The 24805-nt window shown below is 36.3% G+C and overlaps 1 protein-coding gene across 1 annotated transcript; it reads left to right on the top strand.

Moving 5' to 3' along the window:
- Positions 1–1325: 1325 nt before the first annotated feature.
- Positions 1326–18331, top strand: LOC149416380 (putative serine protease 42). Its single transcript, XM_089641626.1, has 5 exons — positions 1326–1418; positions 12078–12212; positions 13846–13942; positions 16289–16414; positions 17051–18331. Exons 1-5 carry the CDS (start codon positions 1405–1407, stop codon positions 17216–17218), a joined length of 540 nt encoding a protein of 179 aa, XP_089497752.1. The 5' UTR covers positions 1326–1404; the 3' UTR covers positions 17219–18331.
- Positions 18332–24805: the final 6474 nt, after the last annotated feature.

Raw genomic sequence — 24805 nt, 5'->3', positions numbered from 1 at the left:
TCGTTGACTGTCAGGAACTGGTGAAGAGCGCGGGTCTTCCGGGTGCTCCAGTGCTGACAGGAAAGCCGAAGGTGCGGTGGACCTTGTAGGCGGTTGTACGGGAGGTACATAGACCGGCGAGGATGCCGCGTGGTCTAGGTGCGCGGATGTAGCGCTGGTCAGATGTGCTGGAACCAGGGCGCTGTTATCCGGTGTAGCGCTGGCCAGGAACGATGGCCGGGGCCAAGGCGCTGTGATGAAATCCCGTTGCATGTTGTCGGATGAGCCGTGCAGATCCGGGAATATTGTCCTACACGCGGGTTGTCCCTCATTGCCTATTTATATAGACCGGCCGATGGCATCAGTAGGTACGCGAGATCGCTGGTAAAATGGAGACAACTCGCTCAGTCTGGGTGCTACTGGAATTTTCGTTGGCGCTGAAACTATTTCTAGGCAACAGGCTAGAACCTTCTAGCGAGTGCGCGTAATGTACTTCGCCAAACTAAAATATTACTGTCGTAAGTAGTTCCAGACGTCGCGGTCGGTAGCCCATAGACAGGTAGCTCGTATTGTTTACCTTTAGCGAGACAATCTGGATGAATCTACGATCGCTACAAATGTAAATTGTTAACCTCGATACAAGATTAGTCCTAGTGAGGTTGATTTTTATGAGAAAAAACATGATTTATGCGAAGTGAGTTACAATAAACATATCTCGTGACAGTATAAAATAAAGTCTTTATCCGCATCTGTCTGTGCGCTTAGTTCTTCTAAACTACGCAACGGATTTTGATAGGGTTTCCAATACCATTTAGAGAATTTCTGGCGGTAGGTTTTTGTATTTAAATTACATTTATAAAAAGTAGCGAAAATCGATGTTATGTAATCAAGTCGTAAAAAAATATTTTCGGGCGCTTACATTGCTAACGTTGGCTAAACCTAATAAGATACATCAAAATAATTATATTTTATACTTGATTACAAAATGTTGACTTTTCTACACTTTATTTAAATATAATATACATGTATTATATACATAAACCTTCAGGAAAAAATTCTCTAAATGGTAGTGAAAACCAGATTAAAATATGTTGCGTATTTTAGAAGAACTAAGTGCAAAAACAGAGAGACGAAGATAGTGACTTTATTTTATACTATTTAGAGATTAGAGATTTACACTGTTTTTTCTATTAAAAGTGCTTTTAATCGTTTCCCTATTTTCTGTATATTTACCTCAATTCCTTTACACACATATAAATAATAATGTTTCCTCGTTGCTTGCAGACTGCGTGGACCTAGCAGAGGAATTGTACCCGTGCCAGCAGAATGGGTACAGCAGGAGTAGGGGAGACCTCTGCGGACCCAAGCCAGAGGAACGCCCATCATTGAGCTGGATGACCTCCCTTGCTAAAACTAATTCCTCGGATGTCCAACAATACGTGAGTTGAAACACCTGTACAAATAAAATATAATATTTTCGTCGAATGCCGATTTTTGTTATATTATGTCAAATTTGCAAAAACATTTTGAGCAATCGCTTGCAATAATATGCATAATATGCATAAATAATGACTCAACCTAACCTAACCCATAATAACCTAACCTAATCTATAATAACCTAACCAAACCTAAACTAACTAACTAACTAACCATCACGCCGTTTCTCCGCAGGGGTAGGCAGAGAGGACGGATTGCCAAACAACTCGGTCTTGGCACACACTCCTTGCCTCGTTCACATTCATACATCGTCTCATACATACTCTTCTATTGTTCTAACTCTTGACATGGCCCGACTCAAGTATCTGATTCACTTGGTCGTGCCATGTCTTCCTCGGGCGTCCCCGACTTCTGCTACCATTCACATTTGCATCGTATATTCTCCTTACACTCCTTTCTTCGCTCATTCGCTCTACATGCCCAAACCATCTAAGCATCCCTTTCTTGATCTTACTTGATCTAACCTAACCCAATCTATAATAACCTAACCAAACCTATAATAACCTAACCTAATCTAAAATAACCTAACCTTACCTATAATAACCTAATCTAACCTGTAATAACCTAACCTAACCTAAATTATTTATAAAATATGCCTAAATACCTTTTTTTAATATTTCGAGTCGTACCAAAATAATAGCTACCTAGTATATGCAAAGAGTAAATGGTAAAAATTCTTATAATTTAATTTTTTTTAATGATAAACTAATGAAAGACAAGGTTTTATAGCACAAAGGATAACAAATAATTATAAGCAATAATTAGTCGCCTGAAATATCAATACAAATTGAAAATATCTCCCTAGAAAAAAAATGCCGCCAACGGGAATTGAACCCGTACCTTCTGATGTCTGGTCAGGTGCTCTGAACCACTGAGCTATGTCGGTTTATTTCCAACCCGCAAAATAATTCAATACGTTCTAGTACCTCAATCAACAATTACTGCTTATCAATTGACTGCTTTAATGATCTACTAACTATATATGGGGATAATATACAGTACCGTTGCATGGCTTGGGCTTAGGTTCTATCAGTCTGCCTACAGCTGATGATGTTGCTGATCTAAGAGTTGACTGCCTCAGATCAGTGTTTTCCGGGACGCAAAGTTCAGAGATGTAGGGTGGGGTCATTTCATTTCATTGATGGATTTAAACACCGTCCAACACAATTTGTACTGGATTCTTTCAGGGCACTTGAGCCAGTGAAGGTTACGAAGGTGTTCTGCTGCATTAAACACTGATTGAAGTTTGTCAATTTGATATTTTGGAAGGCTGGCATAAACGCCGTTGCAGTAATCGAGACGTGAGACTACGTAAGAGTTGATAAGTAGTTTTGTTGCTTCTGTAGGAAGGTTATACAGGGTTTTCCAATAAGAGGTGTTATTTTGAATAGCCCGCTATGTCGGTAGATGTTACTTTTGAAGCTGTCATTTTTTGACATTTGACAAGTAGAAACTACGCCATTAATAAAAAATTGAACAATACACGCTTCAACAACGCATTGAAATTATTAAAATTCACTTGAGTGAATCAAATGCAAATCATCTTGAGTTATAAGGCCCATTTTCACCTCGGTGACTTCGTCAACAAGCAAAATTGTCGCATCTGGGGCTCGGAAAACCCAGGAGTTATTGTTGAGAAGCCTCTTTATCCTCAACATGTGACTGTTTGGTGCGGTTTATGGTCCGGCGGAGTCATTGGATCTTACTTTTTCGAAAATGAGGCTGGAACAACAGTTACGGTGAATGGATTGCGCTATCGAGAAATGATTAATGATTTTTATGGCCGGAATTGGATGGTATTGATTTAGACAATGTTTACTTTCAACAAGACGGCGCTAAGTGCCACACAAGCAACGAAACCATTGATCTTTTACGTTTGAATATCAGAATAACACCTCTTAATGGAAAATCCTGTATTAAATATAAATATAATATTTATATATTGCATTTTTCCAGGGGTTGGTGTTTAGCTATGGAAAACCAGTCTTCCTATTGAGTGAGCGCTGGCTCCTTACCATAGCATCAGAGTGGGACAATCTGTCGGAGTAAGTTTCAGAAGTAACTTGAGGCGTGCTTGTGCAGACTGATTTTTATCAGAAACTTAACCCTTTCACACTAGGGTGGAGTGACGTTGTATGGGACTTTTTTTAAAAGAGACCAGTACTGTAGTAGCAAAAAAAAGTTGCCTTTGTATAACACCTCTTTCGTCTAAAAAAATCAACTCGATCGAAACATTCCATTATTCAACAACCAGCACATTTATATTTATAAAAAAATTGTATGAAAAAAGTCGCTGAAAACTCTGCCAAGCATTTTAAACAAGCGATATTCATAGCAAAAATACAATTTTATTAGGGGTTTTATAGCTAATAAGGTGCATAACACATGTGAAAATAAAAATAAAATTACCATAGTTTCAAGGCGGGGTCTATTTTTGGTTTTTTGAAGAGGATTATTGATTTTTTATTGTTTTTTTCGTGTTTTTGAGAAACATGTTTTTTTGTTAAATAAAATACTTTAACAAAGAGAATTTTTTTAAACATTATCGAAGTTTTATAATATTTATCGTGTTTTGAAATGAGATTTGGTGTGAAATTCGGGCATTATATGCCTAGATTTTATTGTCGCCCGAGTGAATCCATCTCTTGCTTCAGGCCCAACTGTAGACAACGATGCCTGGGTAACTAATTTGATGCACCTCTCGACTGCTTGAGTGTGGCAGGGAAATCTGGGAAATTCAATACTGTCCTTTTCTTCACCGAAATTATTTATCATTTTGACTAGGTCGTCATTACTGATTTCGGATAGTATCGGTGGCGGTGTAACTTCGCATTCCTGCCAGTTGATAATATCGTAATATTTACTTGCTGAAAAGTTTATTGTTGGAATAATAAAGTCTCTAACAACAGATGGACTCGGACATCTATCTCGCGCTTTTAAAATTCGTCTCAAACCCAATTCTCTTACAATAAGGTTGTCATCCATTATCATGGATAGTAGCAGATTTTCCGGGTGGCAAAAATAGGCGTTTCTTTGAATTACTGGATTAATTATATCTCGTAGATCGGTGCTCAAATATCGGGTGAGTTTTATTATAGTAAAAACATGTAATGCCCCATCTTTACACGACGGGTGCCTTTTTATCTCAAACCATGTCGGAGCACATGCTTTATCAACATATTCAGCAAGAATTTATAGGTTCACTGAAGGGTTAGTTGTTCCTATATATAATCGAAGTATTGAGTTTGCTGTCGTCAACCAGCGTGAGTGACAAATACTACCTGGATGACGGTTTGCTAAATTTGGTGGGCAGTGACCTGTTGTAACTGCAAAACATATTTCGTACAAGTATTTTTGGTCCGTGCTCAAATTTTTCAATTCCTCTGCGTTGAGTTTGTGCATCTCAAAGTGTATTGGTGAATAATTTATAACGGTGTTTTTAGAGCTGCTTGAGAGAAGTTTTCCAATAGGTCCTGAAAACCCTTTAGGTCCTGTTGTAGCACCATCTAAGTGTTGAAACAAGTGGCGAACGGGAAGTTCGTTTGCATGCAGCTGACAGATAAACCATTGTAACGGATGACCTAATTCAAATTCCATGAATCTAATAGTTCCATTTTTTTGCCTGTATTGACAGCAGTCCCATCACATCCAATCGCTGATAAATCATTCAAATTAAAACCGTTCACTTTTAAATGGTGTAACATGCTCTTTGCGATGTTTTTGCCAGTTCCTGATGATGGTGTAACATGTCCAACATATTGAGACCCCGGCTCAGATAAAATGGAATATGTTCTTCTGAAATCGTTCTCCGATGATATCTATCTATTTTTTCCTGAGACAGTGTTTTATCCTTCCTTTCATCGAAATATAGACCTCGAATTTTTGTTGACTCCGACGACATCTGCCATGTTTTTATTAAAGAAGTGCGACACGTTTGTCTAGCTCGTCTGAGTTTGCTCCTATAAATCACCATTTTAGAGTCGTCTTCGGTTACTATGCCAAAATCTTGTAATGTAGCACTTGCAACAGCTGATGCCGACCTGTCTGACAAACCATACTGATCGCAGATTCTGGCCAAAGTGGGGAGTTTTAACATCATACGGGAATTTTCTGGAGGTTGCGAAGAATGTGAAGAAAATGATTGGTTTTCATCAAAAAAGGGTTGACGTGGTTTTGTCGCTGATGCTGTAGATGAGCTGACCTTCGAAGCAAGTTCAGATAAACGAGCTTGCATCCTCATTTTCCGATGTAATTTTTTTGTTGTATAAGTGTCTATTGCTCCCAGCATCATTTTTCTCGAGGATCTTTGGTCTTGAAGGAATGCTTGTTCTTTGGTAAGTACCTTGCGCGTCTTTTCGCAGGAACACATATTCAGATTGTTACATTTGAATGAAGCAATATCGAAAAGTTTATTCATTTTGATTTTATAAGAATTTAACTTAACATAATAATGCAAACTTTTTTTTGGCCAATTTTTAAGTTTAAGTATTCGTTATAATGATCTTGGATCAGTTTCATCACTCGATTGTGTGAAACAATGGGAATAGAAGCGCGCTTCCAAATTCCTTCAACAATTGCAGATATAACACTTTTTATTTCGAATACTGACGGTACGCCACAGAAAAGACTACAAACTATAAGAAAACAAAAACATGGCTTTTCTAAATCGCTACCGTTACGGTAAAAAAATTCACAAAGTTCGTGTTAATTTGAATTAACACTGGGGCTGAAAGGGTTAACTTATATTCCTCTGGCTAGTACTGCACAGCTAATAGTATTTGCGCTTTATAAATATAATAAAAATAGTTTTTCTTGTTGGATAATAATTTCAATACACCAAGAAGAATGAGGTATGATTTGAGATTTTCACGGCCAAAAGTACGCCGTATTATGTTAATTCACAAAAAACTCTTAAATATTAATAGAGACAATGGAGCTAAGCTCAGTAGTTCTTGGTATCCGGTAATTGACGGCTACAGCAGAACTAAACGCAGAAAACCATTTTAAAATTATACGTTAATGTCAGCTCTTAGAGGGGTGGAGCTGGCAACACGGTATCAAATCTGAAGACATTTCACCACAACCTTAGAGTACACATCTGCCCTGATGATGGACACTGCAATGCTGTACGAGACGTTGGCTAAAGAATGAGGTAGCGCAACACGGCATAGTACCCAAAAAACAAATCACTACAAGAAGAATGAATTTAAAATAGTTATTATAGACTAGCGACCCGCCCCGGCTTCGCACGGGTGCAATGCACTGATGTGGCATCATAAGTCCGAGCGACACATGTCCGATCCATTTTTAGCGCTTTGACATTGACAGTTTATAGTTCCAAAATAATATTCACAAAATGACAACACTAAAATAATAATAACTCGTGTTTCATCTTTGAAAACAAAATAATGTTGTCAATAAACAACCCAACACGGAGAACTCTAATATACTTCATATCGCGAAAAAGAAAAGTACTCGCCGCGGTGGATTTTGTGCGTGCCATAAATATTTTTGTTGCAAGTGATTTTTCAAATTGCAATATCTTCTAAGATATGGATTTAAATGATATGTTGTGACGGGCAATTTTAATATACATTTAATGCTCAACATATCTATTTACCTTTCCCTTACTGTGCTAAAAACATCCACGCGTTCCGGTGCTGTGTAGTCAATATACAACTTAAAGTAGGCGATTTAATATCGGCAAAATATGAATATTCATAGCTAAGCGCTTATGTTTATTATATTTTAAATCAAATGTGAAAATACTTGTAATTTAAATGCTGAAAACATGAAAAAACCATCGGCAGATGCTAAATAAACGTGCGAGGGGTCCATATCTATTGACGGTTCGCGGCCAACTGGCTAGCGGCTGGCGGCTGGCACAAACACAGCTATGCGGTCGTAGGTATCAATGGTCAAAATCAAAATACAACTGCACACGTGTGGATGTCTCATGTTCCCGCATAGCGAAATAAAGCGGGACATCAATAGCATGTCATTTCCTCGCACACTCTTCGCGTATTAGTATCACAGCTGAGGAACTAGCGTCATTGATCCCCTCGGCACCGGTGCATAGTCGGGATACACGCCAAACGCGCGCCCAACATTTGTACACGGTTGACATTTGTCACATGAGAACGGGTCGCTTCTACGATTCGTTCTTAAGTTCAACAGCTCGGCTGTGGAACGAACTGCCGGCCTCTGTGTTTCCTCCCTCCTACAACATGGGACTCTTCAAGACCCATGTTCACTCCTTCCTCTCCACAAAAAGACCCTCCACACAGCATCCCCAAAGATGACATAGGCCCTGAGGGAAATTATTTTCTTCAGGGCCTCCTGTGTGGAGTAAATATAAAAATAAAAAAAAAACAAAAAATCACACGGTTGATTGTTTTGGTGTATTTGTTACCGATTTTTAACAAAAATCTCAGATTTTTAATTGAATTTGAAAACTATGTAAAATCTTATTTTTTAATTCAGTGCATAAATGTATAACGGAGGAATACCTTAAATCTGAACCCAGAATTTATTATATTTATAAAGTTATTAAACTTATTAGAAGCAATGTGTAGTAAATGCACACCACAGATAAGGAAAGGTTAAATACATATTAAATTGGATAAGAATTCATTTTTTATTGGTCAAAATAGAATATAAAAACGATTACTGTGGGTTATCCTTAGGAGATAGATATATATCATTCTTGACTCTTCTGTAGGCTTTTTAAAGACATATAATTGTTTATACATTATTTTGTTGTATCTTCCGAGGCTTAGCCAGCGCTACCAGTGTAAGAGCCCGAAAATATATTTTATTGATTTGATTACAAAACGTCGAATTTTCTATACTTTCTATAAATAAAATATGCATGTCACAGACATAGGAATTAATAGACGAGAAGATAATGGCGAGGGGTAAAATCAACTGTTGAAGAACGAAGGGGGTGAAGCTGACTGTGATTCGTCAATAAATCAATCTGACAGTAAATAGGCATCTCGCATTATAATATCACCATTTACTTCTTAAAAGTAAAATCTGCTTTTGAATGAATAGACATTTTTACATGGGAGCGCAAATTACTCGCCACGTTCTGAACAAATTTGCGAAGTCCAAATTCGGTAGAAAAAATTCGGTTCTATTTTCAGAGTCGAATATTTCGTTTAAGTATTTAGTTAAGACACTTTTATAAATGTTTATAATTTACTTCCCAGCAACCAACCAGCTTTGTGTTTCGCGTCCAGACGTTTCTCGATGTGATAGTAACAACTGATCCATATTATACGATGTGAATATGCTTAAAATAAAGTAAAATAATGCTTATATATGGAATGTAATACGACAATTGGGTTTATTCTCTTTTTCACATCTATTTTTACAAGTTTTTATAGCACAAGTCAACATTTTGCCGTGTTATTTCGTAAAATGAACCGATGATGCCTCCACCATAGTTCGCACAAGAATGATGACGTCACGTTTTCAAATTTCACTTGAGGCCATACGCGAGCATAGCCGGCTCCAATGGAACCGGTATGGGGAGTGGGGATAATACGCTTTTAATCACTTAGGGCAGGTCTACTAATATTCATATGTCTATGATGCATGTATTATATACATAAACCTTCCGGAAGTTTAGGAGAACTAAGTGCACAAACAGACAGACACGAAAAGCGAATTTATTTTATACTATTTAGAGAGGTCATTAGTAAGTATGATCCAGGCTGTATCAGAACGGACCCGTGAGACTTGTTTCAAGTCAGCCTGTGATTTTTATCAAATAAATATGATTTTTTTCTCTTCTCGCCCGTGACAAGATCCTCTGCCAAATCTTTTGTGAACGGTGAAACCATTAGCTGTGTAAAACTGATAGCTCTGTGTATGTCGAAGTAACGAAGTAACGGGAACTTTAGAAATAATTGGTAATTATTTTATAATATAGGTACATATCTCTTCAAATTGGCCACATTCCGCCAGCGTAAGCTCGCGGATGTTTGTAAATTTGCCCAAAAGCTATACTTGTGGGTATTATTTTATACATTGTAAAATAATACTCTTTAGTTATTTTGAACACAGATTACCGAAGAAATACAAAAAAAATAGATAAATTACAATTGTGTGTTTGACAGTTCTTTTTAGTTCATTCAGTAAGTAATTGTGAAATATACAGATTTTTCAGTTAAAAGTTTATGTTTGTAAGTATTAAATGAATCTAAGATAATATTGTTTCATATTTTTGGACGGCCCAATTTAAAATCGAAGACTCAATAAATAATGCAAAGAACAACGCGAATTACAATTTTTTATCAGGTTCACTTTTTATTAAAAACAAAACAATATTTTTATCAGGTACACTTTTTATTGAAAACATAACAATATTTTTATCAGGTTCACTTTTTATTGAAAACATAACAATATCTTTATCAGGTGCACTTTTTATTAAAAACACAACAATATTTTTATCTGGTACACTTTATATTAAAAACATAACAATATTTTTATCAGGTGCACTTTTTATTAAAAACACAACAATATTTTTATCTGGTACACTTTTTATTAAAAACATAACAATATTTTTATCAGGTACACTTTTTATTGAAAACACAACAATATTTTTATCAGGTGCACTTTTTATTAAAAACACAACAATATTTTTATCTGGTACACTTTTTATTAAAAACACAACAATATTTTTATCAGATACAATTTTTATTAAAAACACAACAATATTTTTATCAGATACACTTTTTATTGAACACATAACAATATTTTTATCAGGTACACTTTTTATTAAAAACATTACAATATTTTTATCAGGTACACTTTTTATTAAAAACAAAACAATATTTTTGTCAGGTACACTTTTTTTTGAAAACAAAACAATATTTTTATCATGTACACTTTTTATTGAAAACACAACAATATTTTTATCAGGTACACTTTTTATTGAAAACACAACAATATTTTTGTAGAGGGCAAATTAGTTGGTTTTTGTATAAACCCTGGAAAACAGGGACACGCTTAAATAAACACATTTTGTTTTTAAATATCTTGTAGTAGTTAACTTATGATGAGAAGAAAGTATTTCATTTAAAATTAAACAGTAACTTTGTAAACATCACTTATGGGTAAATACTTAATGCCGACCGGGTTTCGCTACAACCGTAGCCTCATCAGGGCAGTATAATACTAAAAATCTAAATATTAAATTAACATGTGTAGATATCACGGTAGGTGGACAGTCTGAGCTACAGTGGAAGAGGTAGGGATAAGTGGGAGATTGGGAGGCGAGTGTTCTTTGTCAATAGGGAACAATCTGAGTATAGGGCTTTTATTTAGGTTTATTTGGTTGTTGATGACTTTGCTATTGACGTTTATGGCTTTCCTTAACTCTAACGCTTCTAAGTTATCCAACCTAAGACCTATTCCGTTTTTATGTAATAGGCTGACGCCAGTATTTTTGTCGAACGTATGGTTGGTTGCTATGAGGTGATTTGCAAATTCGGAGAATCCATTACTGTTTAAGCATCTTAGGTGTTCTTTGACTCGCGTTTTGATATTACGCGCTGTTTTGCCTATGTAAAACGCGGGACAGTCACTACATTGCAGTGAGTAAATACCTGAGTGAGTATTTACTCACTGCAATGTAGTGACTGTCCCGCGTTTTACATAGGCAAAACAGCGCGTAATATCAAAACGCGAGTCAAAGAACACCTAAGATGCTTAAACAGTAATGGATTCTCCGAATTTGCAAATCACCTCATAGCAACCAACCATACGTTCGACAAAAATACTGGCGTCAGCCTATTACATAAAAACGGAATAGGTCTTAGGTTGGATAACTTAGAAGCGTTAGAGTTAAGGAAAGCCATAAACGTCAATAGCAAAGTCATCAACAACCAAATAAACCTAAATAAAAGCCCTATACTCAGATTGTTCCCTATTGACAAAGAACACTCGCCTCCCAATCTCCCACTTATCCCTACCTCTTCCACTGTAGCTCAGACTGTCCACCTACCGTGATATCTACACATGTTAATTTAATATTTAGATTTTTAGTATTATACTGCCCTGATGAGGCTACGGTTGTAGCGAAACCCGGTCGGCATTAAGTATTTACCCATAAGTGATGTTTACAAAGTTACTGTTTAATTTTAAATTATAATGTCACATCACAAAGTAACCGCTTCATATGAAGAAAGTATTTCAGTTTACAGAAATGGAAAAAAAGCGTTTTAAAATTAAATTCGATTGTTGACGTTTTTTTAATTTAAAAATTTTACGGTAATTTTTTTTCGTCGCTTATTTAAATCAAAATGTTAACCCATGACTCTAAAATAGGTTCTAAAGTTTTCAGTTTGGGTTTTGACTAAACATAAATATATAATTAAAAAAACTACCCAAAAAAACAATTCAATATTATAATTGTAAAAACATGGCGTGAAATGCATTATTTTCGGACTGTGTAATACAAAGTTCTCATTGTTATCTAAACGATACACAGAAGTTTTTTTGTTAAAAGTTCATTTTGACTTTGTCTCTATTTTCTGTACATTTACCCAAAATTTTAATAATTCTGTTGATTAAACATTGATTGGTTGCAGGGAGGATGGGGAGAATTTTAGCCCTCATCCGGAGGTGGTATTCTCCGTAAGAAGGAGTGTACGCCACCCGCTGTACCTCCCCGGTAACGACACTATAGGAACTAATGATATAATCCTATTGGAAATGGAGATGCCGTAAGTATCAAATATTAATAATTTTAAATAAATATTTTTTTAATTAATTAACCAACCTCTACGCCGTTTCCCGGCAGGGGTGGGCAGAAAGAACAACTCGGTCACAATACACACTTATTGCCTCATTCACATTCATACATCGTCTCATACAAAATTCTTCTATTATGCCACATCTTCTACTAGCATTCACATCTGGGTAAAATATACTCCTTTCTTTGTTCATTCGCTCTACAGGCCCAAGCCATCTAAGCGTCCTTTTATCTTTACGCTTCCATCAGCCTTACATGATCATACATAGTTCTACCACACATATGCCTCAGGGACTTCGTTTCTACAGCGTTCAGCCTACTTTCATCCTTCCTCTGCTAGTTCCATGCCTCACAACCATACATCAGGGTAAGTACTAGCACTCTATTGTGAACTACTAGGTACATATTAACATAGGTGACCTCTGTGGTAGAGCTAATGGGTTCGAATCTCGATGTTAGCATATTTTTACTTGACAGATCTGAATAGTCTCCATCTTCCTCTTTTCCTACTCCTTCACATCTTATATAAACTTTGGAGATGCTGTGGATAGAAATCTAGGGATCAGTGTTTCCAGGAATGACGGACAAACGATTTCTATCCCTCCCACCGCGGTGCAAGGTGATGGGTCAAAAGAGACCAATTGGAGAGGTTAAAGGGTCTCCCCAAACCAGCCTCTCCCGATCTGGCACGCCACGCAGCTGGTGGGCAGACGTATCCCGAACACACCTCACTTAATGAACCCGGGCACCCCTGCTAAATAACCAAACGTAGCGAACCACTTGGGAGACCTAAGGCAGATGTGAGGTACTTAAGCTTGCCTCTGAAATTGAATATGAAAACATCCGAACTGCTTATGCCATGAATCCGCCTAGATTTCACCGATCATCTCATATTTAGATACTCGCTTATACCTAGATTGCATGCAGTTGGCAATGTTTTCTCAGAAGTAGTGGATGTATCCAACTGCACGGAATATAGTTGTAAGAAGGCTATAATAACATACCTCAATCACAATAATCAATGTCAGGAATGTAACATATGTGTTATTTTATTCAGAAAATTATTATTTCTTATCCATAAGTATCATTGAATCGCTGACAGTCCTGAATTGTTAATGCCAAATTGCGATGCCTACACAGCTACTCCAAGTACAATTAATTTTGTGGGTATCAATAAACTCACTGCAGACTATTATCATAGACACCTCATACTTAGACTTGTGACAGGTCTTACACAAGCCTAGTATAAATTAGTTCAACTATTGTTACACTGGTATATATTTTTTTTGAATTATGCATTGTCTTACTCCTTATATTTATTAATAACTGCATCACTTGCAATAGTGTTTTTATGTACACATTAATTGTTCTTTAATTTATTGCCATTATTATCATGTGTACCACTGTACGCTTGTAAATCGATGGCTATTTTATGGCGTTTGAATAAATCTATATATATATATTTGTAGGTTCTATAATGTTGGCATACTATGGCAAGTGATTGCTTTTGCAAAGTTGTCAAATATGTCAAAAATCGCTCTTGTGGAACCACCTAAATGAAATTGTGTAATTAATGATCGAGTAACTCTGAGCTGATGTTTCAGGGTCCCCTTCAGTAGAAGTCATCGGCCGGTTTGTCTCCACACTCCTAAGGACTCTGTGGCAGGACTCAACCTCACTAGATGGGTCGGATGGGATAAGGTAAGCTTACCATCTGTAGTCACACATTGCATGCGAATCAATTGCATGTGGACCTTAACCCTTCAAATTTATTTATTGTTTAGTGTTATATCGGAATTCAATTCAATTTTGTTTATTCATTTCAAAAACATTACAAAATTGTTAATTTCAATGCGTTTTTAAAATATTTTTAGAATACACATTCTTAGATTAATATTAACAGTTTGTATATCAACTATACCAGTGATAATAGAGCTTGCCTTTTAAAGGAAGCTTCATTGATGCAAAAAATGTCGATATCCGAATTGATTCTGTTCAACAGTAAGATTGCTCTCCCCACAGGCATGACCATTGGCAAGTTAGTTCTGGAGGCCGGGAGATAAAATAGTCTATGTTGTCGGTGACGTAGATAACCATCGGGAACATAGAAATGAATGCTCTCCATGATGACCGAGTTTTCAAACCATCCACGAATCAGTCTAAAGAAATGTGTAGCAATGCGCACATCTCTCCTGACCCGTAGATAGTTCATTCCGAGCATACCCAAAAGAAAGTCAGTGGAATAGAGCCACGGGTAGTAGCCATACTCCCTCATGTAGAGAAATCTCAAGAATTCCTTCTGAACTCTCTCCAACATGAGAGAATACTTTACCAGGTGTGGACTCCAAATCACCGACCCACTTTCAAGTATACTCCTTACTAAGGAATTAAATTAAACTATACGCACCCGGTTATCTCTAAAATTCCTTGCAGTGCGTAGAACAAAGCCCAGAATTCTAAATTAAGTGCTACATGTCGCCTCAATATGAGCATGAAATGTCAGCCTCAAATGTCAGGCTGCTAATAATAATTGCTGCTTTAATCTCTGCCTTTACTTGCAGATTTAGTGTGTTGGGAACTCTTGACAAAGTAAAAGGTTCTTTTATTTATTTTTTTTTCTTATATTTATTTATTTATTGAATATACAAACACATTACAATAATTTACAAATGTAGATATTTCGAGGCTGATTGCGAAAAAAATATAAATTTTTAACGAAAACTGCCCAACTCAATTGAGAAATTATTTCTCGTGTTTGAGTTGGGGAGTGTTGGGAGTTATTATGGTTTATAGGTTGTAAAATTTCACTAGTTGATGTAGCTAAAAAAAGCTTCTTTACAATAATTGCGTGTATTTACGTTACAATAAATAAGTCTGAATTTAGCTACACTGTTCATTACCTGAGGGTTGGTAATTCTCTGTTTCTAGAAGCTTGAAGTCTGACAATGATACCCCACAGGCAATTGCTACACTCTAGCGACATCTGTCGGACTCTGGAGTAAGCTTTCTGACTGGTGCCATCTATTGCTTGAATACCCAACTTTTTACCATACATCACAGACAAATAAATAAAGAACATTTACGGACTATTAACATGAAAAAGTCTGTAGTCAAATAAGAAATTTTCACATAATGCACAGTTTGAGTATCATTATACACTATGTATTAACAAAAAACATAAACAGCAAAACGTGAACAGAGGCAAAAAAAGAGATATCAAAAACAAAACATACAGATCAATAAAAAAAAAACAGAAAACTGAGTAAATAAAATAAAAAAACAAACCTTCACAATCTATTGCTTATTTGCTTTTAAAAATAAGCGAGACTATTTGCATACATATGAGGGCACATGTAAACTTTTCTAAAATATTATTATTTAATACACAAATCAAAATGATAATAGTAATATTTTGAATTTTTATAATTATTTTTAACTAGCTCTACCCCGCCAAGCATTGCTGTGGCTCAGTCTATCTGAGCAGACAGAGAAATAATAGAGCATGTTTCTTTTACGTCCAACAGATGGCGCTGTTTTTTGAAAAAAATGCATTTTTACGTGTAACAACTATATAATATAAGTATATAACAACACACGCGTATTCGAATGCAACGTTGTGTCAACATTTCAAAGCAATCCGTGAAGAACTTTCGTAGATTTAAGATTTTGAAACGAACATTTACATTTTTATTTAAATTTATAAGATAATATAGATATATGCAGATTTTGTTCAAAATCTTCCAAAAAACTTACAACAAAACTTAAAACCAATTAAATGTTCATCCCCCCTTCCCATTCATGGGAGTGATGCAGCTATGCCCCTGCTATATTTATGTGATGTGTCGGATGTTAGATGTCAGAATAAATAATAATAATAAAGTAGTTATTGTTATAGTCCCACAGGCTCTGAACAGATTGGACCCTTGCAGTGTTCGAACTTAAAATATATGCATATGTTTAGACCTTATGTGTGTAATTTTTTGGCCTCCAGCATGTATTACGTACGGAAATAATTGATTTATTGTTATTGTTCCCATGTAAATATAGACGCAGTACCCAGCAACCCTCCTGTCTCAAGAGGAGTGCCGCAGACTGTTCCCTCCTGGAAGCAGAGGCGTACCTGACGGAGTTACGGATGGCCACATGTGCATCACCACCAACAGGGTGTGGTGTGTAAGTATAAATGGCGCAATTATTAGCTTTCTAATAACGTAGATAATTCTAAATTTTCTTGTTGTATTGGTTCATCCAGTGGCGTTTGTGTTCCTTAGTAGATGGTTATCTGGTGGCTAGTTTGTGTATTGACGCAGTCCCATAGCTGTGACAAGGGGTATACTTCCATTACCTCGCGGGCAGCTCTTGTACCGTGCTCACTACTGGTGACTCCGAACTTTTCACCGTACAAAGGCATTACAACCACTCTAGCGATGTTTGGCATATTTTGCCATGTTTGCAAGAAGTCATAAAGTGCCTAATTTTGTTATGTAGCCGTTTGAGACTAACCTGCCATAGGTCACAACGAGTGATTCGTTAACGTTTCGTGATTTAGCAGGGGTGCCCGGGTTGGATGTGTTGCACCAGCTGCATGGCGTGCCAGATCGGGAGGGGATGGTTTGGGGTGACCCATTAACCACTCCAATTGGTATCTCTTGACCCATCGCCTTATACCACAGTGGGAGGAATAGATCTCCCGTCCGTCACTTATGGACAAACTGATTCCTAGATTCCTATCCACAGCATCCCCAAAGATGATGTAATTCCTGAAAGAATTTGTTTCCGCATTGACTGACTCTAATGTACGCATTGCAGGGCCTCTCTTGGGATCACATCACAGCCAACAATGGGGACAGGGTGGCTTGCACCCGGCTGCTGGTGGGACTCTATTTGGATTATAAGCAAGTCGGTGACATCTGCCAGCAACTGTTCCTCCGCGTGTCCCATCATATCCCCTGGGTTGAGAGTGTGGTGTGGCCATAACCTCGCTATGCCCTTAATATTAACCCTACCAATAGTCTGAATTATTGTCTAAAGTTCCAATTTTGAAAATGACACTTGAATTTAAAGCAAATTAGAGTTTATTGAATCGGATATAATCGGTCTGTGCAACCAGAATAAGTGGGTATATTTCAAAACATACAATTGTACCCTTTCAATAAGTTTTTTAGCTCTAAATATTATAAAACAAAGTAACTATCCGCGTGTTTGTGCGCTTAGTTCTTCTGGACTATGCAACGGAGTTTGATAGGATTTTACTGTTATTTAGAAATTTTTTACCGAAAGGTTTTTATATTTCTTTAATAAAGTATCTAGGAATCGTAATTGACCATAACCTTAGATGGATACCTCACATCAAACAAATCACAAATAAACTTCTCAAAACAATACACATTTTCCTAAACATAAGAAACATATATAAAATAAAACTATTGAAAACAATATATTTTGCCCTTTTCCAATCAGTAATAGAATTGCTTGGGGAGGAGCAACAAACTCGGCTATCAATTACATAGAAACCGCACAGAAAACGATCTTAAAGGTAATACTAAAAAAACATAGACTGACTGATACAGACCAAATATTCAACAGCTGTGACGTACTAGATATACGCCAATTATACGTTAAAACACTACTAAACTACATTTGTGACAAAAAAAATAAATTTCAACATACACAAAATAACATTAACAGACCAGTTATACAAGCGTAAAAGAAAACGTAAAAACTCCGACAGTAAATTCAAGCTTTGGACAAAGACACTACCAATACCATGCTATAAAAGCTTTCAACAACTTGAAATTAAAATTGAGCAAAATAAAAATAAATTCACACACAAAATGGATTAAAGAACTTAAAAGACAATATAACCAAAATGTCATAGCATAAAATAAAAAATAAAACCTACACGTAACACACAAAACCAATATAAACACACGTCACTCACAAACACACAAGATTATATTTTAAATGTATTATTTTCTCGTTAAATGTATTATGTAGATTATATTTTCATATTATAAAATGAAGGCCTCAGCACGGGCAAGCCACCCAGTGAGGCCAACATTACTGGAAAACTTTGAAATGTAAAAAATATTGTACCAAATAATAAATAAATATATAATACATGGATATTATATTTATTGAAAGTAGAGAAATGTCGAACAACGCCGGGTAAACGTTAGCTAGTTTTTGTATATTATGAACATATTATGTGTCCTGAGTGGGTTTTTATAACTGGATTTTTCAATGTTCATCCATAAATAGAAAAAGTACAAAAGAGATTCATGCGTTACCTATATATGAGGGAATATATGTACTACCCTTTCCTGTATCCATCCTTATTCTTAGCAGGAATGCTCGATCTTAATACATTAGAAGCCCGCCGAAAAATCTTTTTAGGAAAACATTTTTTTAAGATAATCTCTGGAACTATACATAATCCACCTATTTTGAAAGAGATTAACTTATATGTCGCAGACAAGTATACTCGTGGAAGGTCCCATACCCTTTTTTATGCTCCAAAAGCGAGGACTTCTGCCTATCAGAACGCCCCAGTCAACAGAGCGACTGAACTGCTCAACGAGTCTGCATTGACCATCGACATTTTTAACGTAACCTACAGGCAGTTTAACAATTATCTTTTGACGTATGTCACAAAGTAGTGAAACTGACCTTTTTATGTGTTTTGCTATACTTTTTGTCTAATTTGTAATCTTCTCCATGATGTATTGGTGAATAACCGTTTTACGGAGAACATGAAAAAAATAAATAAATAAATAAATAAATAAGTAATAATATTTTGCCAGCCTAGAGTTGGTTTGAACCAAATCAAATACATACATAGTTTCGTCGGCCCAGAGTTGGTTTGAACCAAGACAAATACGTACATAGTGTCGTCGGCCTAGAGTTGGTATGAAGCAAGTAACATACATACATAGTTTCGTCGGCCTAGAGTTGGTTTGAACCAAGACAAATACGTACATAGTTTCGTCAGCCTAGAGTTGGTATGAAGCAAGTAACATACATACATGTAAGTTTTTAGATTCTCACGGCCAAAAGCATTTTTGTTGTTTGTTTTTGGGGTGTTATGCCGTGTTGCGCTAACTCCTTCTTTAGCCGACGTTTCGGACAGCGTTGCAGTGTCCATCATCAGGGCAGATCTGGTAGATCGGAAGATGTGATCCGATCTACCAGATCTGCCCTGATGATGGACACTGCAACGCTGTCCGAAACGTCGGCTAAAGAAGGAGTTAGCGCAACACGGCATAACACCCCAAAAACAAACAACAAAAAACATACATACATAGTTTCGTCGGCCTAAAGTTGGTTTGAACCAAGACAAATACGTACATAGTTTCGTCAGCCTAGATTTGGTATGAAGCAAGTAACATACATACATAGTTTCGTCGGCCTAGAGTTGGTTTGAACTAAGACAAATACATACATAGTTTCGTCGGCCTAGAGTTACTGCATTCTCACCAAATCGGGTCACTTAAGTTGGGACGAGGGTGATAAATTTAGTTACAAAGAGATAGGTGTAAATTATTTATGCAATAGGGTTTTAATTCGGTTTGGCCAAGTTTTAACATATACTCTTAATTATACTAAGATCTACTTATTTCTAAATCTCAACTAGTTGTCATTTAGTTCGGGTTGCTTCTACATTGTTCACATCGTCATTGTCAATTTAACACATGCTATTAATAATAAATAAAAAATAATAATTATATTTGAATGATTTATACAGCGCCGTTTTTTTGCAAAACTACTTCAAGGGCAATATTGTTCACCGTGTTGTCATTGAGTTCTCTGCGTGGCCTTAGTAAGGCCGAAGTTCAGTTCAGCAGCTCAGGGCCTCCTAGCCGAGACTCCAGCAAAATCTCCCACCAGCGCCAGCGCCTTTGTACTTTGCACTTTGGCCATTGGCCGTGTCAGGTCACCGCACTTCTTCGGCTCATGCCCAGCTTTACGTCGCCGAACGGAGAAACATATCTCGAACTCAACTGAAAATTCTTCATCCACCACCCAGCATCATGCCGCCGGGCAGGAAACGCGTACTTAACTAACTAACTAACTAACCATCACGCCGTTTCCCCGCAGGGGTAGGCAGAGAGGACGGACCGCCAAACAACTCGGTCTTGGCACACACTTCTTGCCTCATTCACATTCATACATCGTCTCATCGAACGCGTACTTGGTTTAAAAATTACTTTGAAGCGATTGATTTGTTACAATATCTGTAATCTGAAATGTTGGTATTGAAGTGTAAAGAATTTGTCGTAGTTGCTTTGGTAAGAACATCATATAAAAGTTATCAAAATTTACCAGTCATACCAATACTATTTGGTTTGACGACCCGTTTTCCCATTCACAAGTTTTTAATCATTTGTGACTATAACATGTCCAAAATTGAATGGAATAATCTACAAATGTCAACTAACAGAGACCGACGTTCACTCGCCTTACTTAACTTCATATCCTTTGCTCAATTTAACCAGTTACCTAACAAATATGGATTCATTTTGGACCTCGTTTTCTGTAACACCCTAGCTTATATATCGCTTGGCGATTAAACATTTAGTCCAAAAACTAGAATTTCTAATAATGCACCTTCTTGAACAATAAAATTGTTTCAGCAGAATACGCAGATTTTAACGAGCGAAAGAAATCGACGGGTCAATCGTGAGCAGCGGATGTTAATGCAGCGTTAAAATCGTTTTTTTTTTAATAATTGAATTTATCTGGGAGTAAAACTATTTAAATTAAAAATTTAAAAAATAAGTTATTTCTTCAAAACCATAAGAATGACCGCAGTAAAAAAAGACTTTAAAGAAATCGACATAGCTCTTTGCCAATCGCTCTTAAAATACGGAATTTTCAGATGGGGCAGTGCAAATGACAATATCTTAAAGACAACTTATTAAAAAGAAAAAGCCACTATAAAAATTATTCTGGAAGTTCCTGTAAGAACTATCATTAGCTTCACATTCAATGTTACTAAATTGTATAAAATAATAACACTCTCATTCAATAGAAGGAAATCATAATGTAAATACACGAGATAGAAGATTAACAGTTGCACTCAGAACATGAAAAAGGTTTTTTACCGCTTTGTTTTAGCATGTGTCTCATCAGGTGCCACATTCATTTTCGCATTTTTCTTTCCACATTTTCAACATGAATAATTGCACTCTGAACATAAAAAAAGGTTTTTCTCCAGAGTGAGTCAGCATGTGTCTCGTCAGGTGCCACATTCAATAACATGAATAGTTGTACTCGGAACACGAAAAAGGTTTTTCTCTTGTGAGTCAGCATGTGGCTGGTGAGACGGTCCTTTGGAGAAAACAAATTTTTGAAAAAAGAACACGAAAAAGGTTTTTGTCCACTATGAATCAGCTTGTGTTTCTTGAAATATTATTTTTGGGAAAATGAATAGTTCCACTCGGAAAATTAAAAAAGGTTTCTATCCTGTGTGATTCAGCATGTGGCTCGTCAGACTGTCCTTCCGAGAAAATGATTTGTTGCACAAAGAACATGTAAAGGGTTTTTCTCCACTATGAGTGCGCATATGTGTAGTCAGGTTTCCTTTTTCAGAACATGAATAGTTGAACTCGGAACATGAAAAAGGTTTTTCTCCACTATGAACGCGCATATGTGTAGTCAGGTTTCCTTTTTCAGAACATGAATAGTTGCACTCAGAACATGAAAAAGGTTTTTTTCCACTATGAGTGCACATATATGTTTAGTCAGGTTTCCATTTAGAGAACATGAATAGTTGCACTTGGAACATGAAAAAGGTTTTTCTCCAGTGTTAGTCAGCACATGACTCGTCAAATTGCTCTTTTGAGAAAATGAATTGTTGCACCAAGAACATGAAAAAGGTTTTTTTTCACTATGAGTGCGCATATGTTTAGTCAGGTTTCCTTTTTTAAAACATGAATAGTCTCACAAAGAACATGAAAAACGTTATTATCCAGTGTGAGTCGGCATATGACTCGTCATTCTGCTTTTTTGAGAAAATGAATTGTTGCACCAAGAACATGAAAAAGGATTTTCGCCACTATGAGTGCGCATATGTTCAGTCAGCTGGCCTTTTCGAGAACATAAATAGTTGCACTCAGAACACGAATAAGGTTTTTCTCCAGTGTGAGTCAGCATATGACTCGTCAAATTGCTCTTTCGAGAAAATGAATTGTTGCACCAAGAACATGAAAAAGGTTTTTCTCCACTATGAGTGCGCATATGTTTAGTCAGGTTTCCTTTTTCAGAACATGAATAGTTGCCCTCGGAATATGAAAAAGGTTCTTATCCAGTGGGAGTCAGCATATGTCTCGTCATACTGCTCTTTTGAGAATATTATTTGTTGCACCAAGAACATGAAAAAGGTTTTTCTCCACTATGAGTGCGCATATGTTTAGTCAGGTTTCCTTTTTCAGAACATGAATAGTTGCACTCAGAACATGAAAAAGGTTTTTTTCCACTATGAGTGCGCATATATGTTTAGTCAGGTTTCCATTTAGAGAACATGAATAGTTGCACTCGGAACAGGAAAAAGGTTTTTCTTCAGTGTGAGTCAGCATATGACTCGTCAAATTGCTCTTTTAAGAAAATGAATTGTTGCACCAAGAACATGAAAATGGTTTTTCTTCACTATGAGTGCGCATATGTTTAGTCAGGTTTCCTTTTTTAAAACATGAATAGTCTCACAAAGAACATGAAAAAGGTTCTTATCCAGTGTGAGTCAGCATATGAGTCGTCAAATTGCTCTTTCGAGAAAATAAATTGTTGCACCAAGAACATGAAAAAGGTTTTTCTCCAGTATGAGTCAGCATATGTCTCGTCAAATTGCTTTTTCTAGAAAATGAATTGGTGCAGAAAGAACATGAAAAAGGTTTTTCTTTTGTGTGAATCAGCGTGTGTTTCTTTAAATTTCCTTTTTGAGAACTTGAATAGTTGCACTCGGAACACGAATAAGGATTTTCTCCAGTGTGAGTCAGCATATGACTCGTCATATTGCTCTTTCGAGAACATGAATAGTTGCACTCGGAACATGAAAAAGGTTTTTCTCCACTATGAGTGCGCATATGGTTAGTCAGGTTTACTTTTTCAGAATATGATTTGTTGCACTCGGAACATGAAAAAGGTTTTTCTCCACTATGAGTGCGCATATGTTTAGTCAGGTTTCCTTTTTCAGAACATGAATAGTTGCACTCAGAACATGAAAAAGGTTTTTTTCCACTATGAGTGCGCATATGTTTAGTCAGGTATCCTTTTAGAGAACATGAATAGTTGCACTCGGAACATGAAAAAGGTTTTTCTCCAGTGTGAGTCAGCATATGACTCGTCATACTGCTCTTTTGAGAAAATGATTTATTGCACCAAGAACATGAAAAAGGTTTTTCTCCACTATGAGTGCGCATATGTTTAGTCAGCTGGCCTTTTTGAGAACATAAATAGTTGCACTCAGAACACGAATAAGGTTTTTCTGGAGTATGAGTAGGAATGTGGTTCGTCAGACTACTTTTTTGATAAAATGAATTTTTGAACTTGGAACTTGAAAATGGATTTTCTCCAGTATGAGTGCATATGTGACGTTCCAAATTTGACATACCACGATAGGAGTGGTTACAATGGGTACAAGGAAATGGTTTTTTCACAGGATGCGTCATCAGATCTGTAGAAAAATAATACGGATAATGATGGTTTAGAAAGGTCTTAGTTTGGGTTAATTTTCATTATCTTGACAAAGAAGCCATTGGCTTTGAAACAATTATTAGATTATTATTAAATAAAAGTGGTGTATACAAAGTGTTTCATGTAAGGCCTTACAAGTTAAATTACCCGCGGTTATTAAGATAAGCACATTAAATTCTAAAAAAGATATAATACGACTAATAGTTAAATCATACAAGGAAAACCGGTTTTACCTGATGTCTGGTTAAATATTTCGAAGCGTGGTAAGCATTTCTTTTGTATATTCGACTGATCAATGTTAATTACCATACAAGGAAATCCCCCTTCGTCTTCTTTTCGGGGTCCAAGTTCCGCCTTGATAGTAACTGTCTCCATATTAATGCTACCTTGAAAAATAAAACGAAAATATTTTTGTTGAACAGTGATATAAAACAAAACCCTACCCAATTCAAACACGCGAGATAATATCACAATTGAGTTGAAGTTTCGTTAAAAAAATATTATTTCTTCGGTAACAGTATCGAAATATCTTAATATGTAATTTATTGTTATGTGTTTTTTTATCTATTAGGTAATTATGTTATCAAATAAGTAAAAAAATTTATTAAATAACTGTAATCTAAAATATTTACGAAAGATACCATTGATTTAACATGTATAAGCGGAAATTTGGATAAGATTGGATCCAAGATGTCCGCTTCAGGGACCGATCCTTAAACGAAAAACCCATCTCCCGAGCACTTTTAGTACGGGGTTTGGTTATTTTTAGTCCATGGAATGATGTTTTCTTCAATCCGCATTATTCATGTTTTTTAAATTAATACGTGTGACTTATATCATATCCGTATAACATGAGATGAAAACTTGAGAAAT

Source organism: Hesperophylax consimilis, chromosome 17 (genome assembly GCF_061612785.1).
Source record: "Hesperophylax consimilis isolate HC1 chromosome 17, BYU_Hcon_1.0, whole genome shotgun sequence".
Classification (NCBI taxonomy): Eukaryota; Metazoa; Arthropoda; class Insecta; order Trichoptera; family Limnephilidae; genus Hesperophylax; species Hesperophylax consimilis.
The sequence above is the reverse complement of the archived record's forward strand: the minus strand, read 5'-3'. Positions and strand labels throughout refer to the sequence as shown.